The sequence below is a fragment of the Cryptomeria japonica genome, unplaced genomic scaffold (assembly GCF_030272615.1).
Source record: "Cryptomeria japonica unplaced genomic scaffold, Sugi_1.0 HiC_scaffold_46, whole genome shotgun sequence".
Taxonomy (NCBI): Eukaryota; Viridiplantae; Streptophyta; class Pinopsida; order Cupressales; family Cupressaceae; genus Cryptomeria; species Cryptomeria japonica.
Window position 1 is genome coordinate 660,333 of NW_026728868.1, and position 7,219 is coordinate 667,551.

General features: G+C 32.3%; 1 protein-coding gene across 1 annotated transcript; it reads right to left on the reverse strand.

Annotated features, from left to right (window-relative positions):
• Positions 1-1,266: 1,266 nt before the first annotated feature.
• On the reverse strand, positions 1,267-2,117 carry LOC131862562 (putative germin-like protein 2-3). The gene is made up of 2 exons (XM_059215038.1): positions 1,907-2,117; positions 1,267-1,799 (listed from the first exon to the last, which is right to left on the reverse strand). The coding sequence occupies exons 1-2, from the start codon at positions 2,115-2,117 to the stop codon at positions 1,267-1,269; spliced, it is 744 nt and encodes a 247-aa protein (XP_059071021.1).
• Between the last annotated feature and the right edge of the window lie 5,102 nt (positions 2,118-7,219).

Consider the following 7,219-nt stretch of genomic DNA (forward strand, 5'->3'; position numbering starts at 1 on the left):
AAATCATCTAATAGGATTAATCATAACATTGTCATAGTTAAGGGACAAGAATACTAAAGTACCTCTAGTCAATTAATTCCAATACATATACAATTCTATACAAGAAAAAGGCCATGGTTGAACCATGTTAAAGGGGCAAAATTGATAAGACTAAGCATGTGGTAAGGATATTATATGTAGCCCAATCATTCTGCTACTGTTTATACTAGAAAATATAGGTTTTGACATTAGGTGTGATGGAAATCATATTATGTCAGTTGAATATACACTATATTATATGTTTCTCATTTCTAGGAGCATTTTTCGACATTTTTTAAAGACTTCTTTGATAAAAAATTAGGACGAAAAGATTATTATGAGGTTTTCAAGAGACATTAGCATAATTTTTTTGAATATTATTAATTAAATATTTCACATTAAACATAAGCTTTTAAATTGTGTATAACTATTATAGTAAACATTTATTAAATCACGTTATCTAAGATATTTTTGAATAATTTATAAAATTCATTGTCGATTAGTTGGACCTGTGTATATTTTAGTATACAAAGATTGAAAGTGCATTGAATAATAATGAATTTTAGTATTATATTCTCTTCTGCATTCTAAAAAATCAAAGATAATTACTCTTACGAAAATATTATTACTAAAATGACGTAAAATGTGATATCTAATTTCAAATGAGTGTATGGGGACCATGAGATAACGAGGAGAGCCATTCAAGCAAAAATTCGTTCAGTTTGATTTTTGAATTTTATTCAATAAGATTATTGTAATACACATAATACAAAATCTTATCATTAAAGAATCATAGTGTAGTAATGCAATGCCTTTACCATTCCAAATGTTTACCTAAGGATACTTGTAAAATGTATAAATAATGTACGATGGTGATGAATGGGAGACATAGCTTTGAAAGGTGAGCACGGATAAAAAGATGAATTGTGATGCATACCTTGAATCCCATCTATTTCATTTGATTTATTCTTTAACATGTTATCAATAAATTATTAATTAGAAATATTAGCATAATTATTAAAGTTTGAAATTTACTCTTGAGTTATATATGTTGAAAATCGATGCTATAAATAATATATCAGCAGAGAAATAACGAGATTAAACAGATTTATTTTATTCAGGAAAAGAAAAAAATGACAAAGATGGTCTTCCCACGTTTTATTTAATAGACCACAGCGAATTCAGGTTGAGAATCTTAGAGGAATTTGGCCCGAATGTAATCGACAAGCTCTTGGGTGATGCAAATTCTTATGCAAATTTCTTCTGAATGAAATCGACAAGCTCTTGGGTGATGCGGAAGGCCTTGGCCAATACGGAATCTGGGAGAGGAGGATCCGCTGCAAACAGAGAGTTGGCGATTGTCTGAGCTCCCGGAAGCTGGCTGCTCAATGCAGCTATGGCCACCGCATTTTCATGCCCCACATTCTGCTGGAAATGCACAAGTGCCTTTGGAAACACAAACACATCTCCCTTCTCCAACGTTTTGCTGAAAAACTTGTTGGTGGTGTCAATGAAACCCACAAGAAGCTGGCCTTCCAGTAAAACAAGAACTTCAGTGGCTCTTGGGTGCGTGTGAGGAGGATTTATTCCACCCACCGCGTAATCGATACGGACCAACGATATTCCGAAGGTGTTGAGGCCTGGTATCTGCATAACATTGGCCATCGTTACATTTGAGCCCACTGCATTGTCGGTGTTCCCTGCCTGCCCAAGTCCCCCGAAGAAGAAGTCCTCTGCCGAAACATCCTTGGGATCTTTGCAAACGAACCCGTTCACCTTAACTGTTTTAATCAATTTGTTAGCAACAAATCATATCACGCCACTCTATCTTAATCAATTTGTTAGCAACTCGCCTAATAAGAAAATCATATAAAAGTTATGTACTCACCCATGCTTTCCTTGTCTGCGACGCAGAAATCTTGCAAGGGATCGGAATCCGCTGCCATGACATTATCACTGTAACAACATATCAATAGGAAAAGTCCCAACGTGAAGTAGATCATGCGGTTACCCATTATAAATAGAGCCACAGAAGAATCAGACAGAAAAGCTCGGGATATGAATGTGTAGTCGAATTGTGTATTACAAGCCCATAACATGTCTATTATATAGCGGGAAAATTAACTACTCTGCGAGGACTAATTCTTCTCGATGTGATCAGTTAATTATCGTATATTTGCAGAGTGAGTACGTAAGTCCTACGACATACAGTTACCCAAACTACCGTAGACGTAGTCTCCTTATACTTTTGATATTGTTGATATTGTCGCAAACTCTTTCGGTAGTGTGGAATCGTTATCACTATATCGGAAAGATCAGCAAATTCTAAGAAAATAATATTAGATTATTCTTAACCGCCAGCGAATTCGCAAAAAAGGAAATTATCAATGATGTGAGGGTGAGTGTTACATGTGCAAGAAATGAGATGGAGAGAGTCATGCTAGGTAGTTATTGAATTGAAAAATTAGTAAAATATATTCGAGAGGAAAATAATCTATAAACAACTCTTGCATTAGTATTATTGAAGAAAAGGTCTAGTTTGAGCAAGGAAGGTTGATAGTTTCCAAATCATTAGATGTCACTTTAGAATAGTTGCTAGTGTAATTGAGAAGGTGCTAGTTTGGATGTGATTCTAGATTTGCTTAGAAGGGTTCTACCATGGGGAACCCAATATCAAATGAATGACACATGCAAAAGCATATACACCATCCATTATTTTGAAAAACATAATTCTTCCCAAAATCCAAAGGGTTCTAACATGCACATGCTAATGAAAAACTCTAAAAGGCAAAGGATACGAATGAATATGTGGGTCATACGATAATTATATTGCCACAAGAAAGAATTATACACACACCACTAAATAAACGATGGCCTTCTTCAAAGGAAGTAATATATACATTTTTCACAACCGTCTCAGAATTGGTAAAAGAGGAAATTTTCTTTCATATTTATTTTCGAGTTGGATGTTGACACAAACACCGTCCATCCATGCTTTATATTGCATCTTTCCCGAAAACCTTTTTACGCTCGGGTAGGATAATCTCAATTTTATTATAAAATTAGGTGTGTTATATTCGTGAGCCTTAAAAACAAAGAATAGTTTTAAATTATCATTAATATTTTTAGCTTGTAATATTAAGGATTCATATTAATTATAGAATTTGGCTACAAGAGTAAAATAAATAAATAAGAGAATGGGTTGTGTAAATGATGAACTTGGTGTACAAGGCAAATTCATCATAGCATGTGCACGTATATGTTACATACTCAATGTTATAGGAATCATGCTAGACGAGGTGAGAAAAGGAATACGATGAGTGGGCGTTATGGAACTCATTTCGCACAATGTAAAACAAGGATGATAACGTGATTGAGATTTGGAATCCTTATGCAACATGTCTCAATGGAGGAACTCCTCAAGGTAACATTCCCTCTAATTCCTAATTGGTAGTGAATTGGTTGGGCCTCTATGGCGTGAGCTAACACCTATAGCTAAGTAAACCATAAGTAAGCTAAATTATATATAAATTTTTATTAATTACTAATGATATATAAAGAGATTAAATGCAGCAGACAAATAAATGATAATTTTCTATGGAATATTTTTAATAAGTAAATATACTATTTTTGAAAATTAAATATTAGGCACAACGAAAGTTTATTCTTCTAAAGAGTCCAAATAAACTAAATTAAAACGAAATAAAGAGTAAATTTTCTCAATTCTAAGCTGATATTTTATTTTCTATTAAAACCAAATTTTTGAAATAAAAGTATACTACACTTTGATTTCAAATTTAATTTAATTAATTACCATTCACTCTCAATTAGATAAATTAAGTTATTTCAGTCGACTAATTAATTTGAGAGGCCACATCACATTTAAATGATTACAAGACATGTTAAATCATAAAACCTAGCACACCATTTAAAAATTATAATTCCACCTAAGGTTTTGCATTTGCTAAAGTCATATTAAATTAAATTCTATTAAAAGAATTAATTACCATGCTAAACCTGCTTAATGGGCCTTAACCATTATGCTAATACTATAAACCCAAACTCAAGTTTGCAATGTGTGTGTGTGTGTGTGTGTGTGTGTGTGTGTGAGAGAGAGAGAGAGAGAGAGAGAGAGAGAGAGAGAGAGAGAGAGAGAGAGAGAGAGAGAGAGAGAGAGAGAGAGAGAGAGAGAGAGAGAGAGAGAGAGAGAGAGAGAGAGAGAGAGAGAGAGCGGGGGGGGTAAATAGATTTTGTATAAAATATATATGTTTAAATAGGTGAATATACATATCTAATTACAAATAACTATTTTTAATTTTAAATAAAAGTTTCACTAGAGATTTTTTTTTTGTAGGATAACAAAGAGAATAATATTTGCGTGATAAACATCCCCTTCACTTTATTAACTAAAAATATTAAGACAAGTGAATGGAAATTTCATACTCTTAATGATAATTTAACCAATAATTACTAATAAATTTACTTTGTTCATCAAATATCAATAACTTTTAAATGTATGAAATGCAAATTACCACAAGCAATAAGTTATTTCTCAAACAAACTCAATCCTTAAACGATATGTATATTTTTAGAAAACTAAAATCAAATCACTTCTAAACACAACAACATCATCATTTATCAACTTGATATACACAACATTACAAGGGACCCATTTGATAAAAAAATTAACAACTTACTCCAACCCATTTCAAAAGTCCAATAAAAATTCTAACCCAAATGTGAGAATGAATATTTTTATTCCACTATCAAGGTAGCACCCAATTTGACTCAACAAGAAAGGTTACAAAACATAGTTTTTAAACAAGCTAAGGGAGAGCTCACCTTCCAACATTTGGTATTTCTCACAACCAAGCCCCAAGGTAAGAGGCCTATGACAAAATTTATTGCCCAATGCAAATACTCCATGCACATGTAAACTCCATTAAGGGAATCCAACACCATATACTTCACAACCCTTTTAAAATATACCAAACAATTTTTCCACAGATTTTCCAAAAGAATCAAGGATACTCATACCCAAGAAATCTGCTTCTCAATGAGAAAAAACCATTCCCTTAGAGGTTCCACATATCCTTCACCCTACACATGAGTTTCTCTCATCAATATGGGAGAGCCTAAAACCTCTCACACATGTCATTGACATAAGAAAATATATAAAAAGATGAAATTTAAAAATTAAATCAAAAGCCTCCAATAAAATATTTACAACAAAATGAAATATAGCATTCTAAGGAATGAATCATATCAAAATATTTCCTTACTAGATCAGGAGGGTTTGATAGATATTTCTCAAAGACTCTTTTGACTCCTTGCACAAAGCCTCCCAAAAACTCCAAAAAGATAGAGCCAAAAAATAAAATAATAAGACATACAAAGAGTCTAAGAATGGTATATGTAATATGTGTCATATGACCTCCCCTCCTCTGATCACGATGCACCACATGGATCTCATCCACCTCCTCTCTCCCCTTCACACCAAACCCTAAGGGTATGTGGATATCACAAATGCTTCTACATGTGAGAGCATTAGGACGAGAGGAATAATATTGTATACTCTTCCCCAAGAGGATCTTTTTGATCCACTCATATGTGTGAGGCATGCAAAATCCCATTAATAAAATTGTTGGAGTGGATTTGGAAGTGGTAATTTACTTACTATCGCCCACAAGTTAGACTTTTGACACCTTTTTTCTAAGAGACTTGGACATGATCAAATGATGACAGAAGCCCATGGTTTAATTCCCCAAAAAGGTACCGAACTCATAAGTGTTTCATTTTGGGCCTAAATAGACTCAGAAATAGATGAAATAGACACGTTAAAGTTATTCGAAAACCCGCTCAATGTAAAATCTATCTTTCTATAAGGATGCAACTAGGTGCAAATACTAACTTACTCATATATAAAAATAAAATATAAATATATTTAAAACAGAAAATACATCATATTACAACAATTACTAAAATTAGAGACCTTAGTCCCTATCATTAACTAAGGTCAAGGCTTCACCAGGAATTTGAAATGAATAGGATTTTCTTAGGGAACTCCAATTTCTAATAGCTATGAAAATTTCCCACATGCTCAGCTAAAAATAATAATTATTTCCAATATAACTTGAAAAAAAATGCACACATAATCATACAATTGGCAACAATTTAATTCTTAACTACCAACATATTCCAATAGAACATCATACTATGACTTGATTATATTTAAATGTTTTTTAACCACATTTGACATTGATTTGTAATATAAAAAGTGTAGATATTATTATTATTTTTTTTATTAGATAAGGTGGGAAGACGGTCCCGCACCCAAAGTTAGAATATTAAAATAGAGAAGTTCAAAACCAAATAAGTTACTGCACAAACACAACCCCAAAACTATCAAAATAACAAACCACAAAAAAATATGTAGACTCCATATTATGGAGGCTCATAAGAGAATTCAACTCTTTCATGACCAATTTTATTCTTTAATTCTAGTTCTCTCAAGTAGTACCCTTGTTTCTTCTTTTCACCTTCTGTATTTATTTTGGTTTCTTTTTTCTTTGTGCCTTTTTTGTTCCATCCTAGACTTATGCCTATTGCGATAATTAGTCAAATAGTTTAAGAAGTCATTGAACAAATCCATTAGGTCCTTAATGATAGTAAGAAAATGAAAAAATGAGTCCCCAAATTGAGAAAATCTATTGCCCAATAAATTTATTTTCTCTTTCAGTCTACCTCGTTTTACCTCTATCTCGTAAGTGTTTCATTATGGCCCTAAATACACTCAGAAATAGATGAAACAAACACTTAAAAGTCATTCCAAAACCTACTAAATGTAAAATCTATATTTCTGTAAGGATGCCATTGGGTGCAAATACTAACTTACTCAAATATCAAAATAAAAAAATATATTATTTAAAACACAAAATACATCACATTACAACAATTACTAAAATCAGAGACCTTAGTCCCTATCATTAACTAAGGTCAAGGCTTCACTAGGAATTTGAAATGACTAGGATTTTCTTAGGGAACTCCAATTTCTATTAGCTATGAAAATTTCCTATGCACTCAAAGAATTTTTTATTTATTTCCAATATAAGTTGAAATAAAATACACACATAATCATACATTTGATAGCAATTTAATTCTTCACTACCAACATAGTCCAATAGAACATCATACTATGACT

Excerpts from the sequence above, each read along its gene's own strand:
- LOC131862562 (XM_059215038.1), bottom strand. The coding sequence starts at position 2,117 with ATGTTATGGGCTTGTAATACACAATTCGACTACACATTCATATCCCGA. Across the intron at positions 1,800-1,906 it reads CGCAGACAAGGAAAGCATGG|TTAAGGTGAACGGGTTCGTT; the intron begins GTGAGTACATAA and ends TGATTAAAACAG.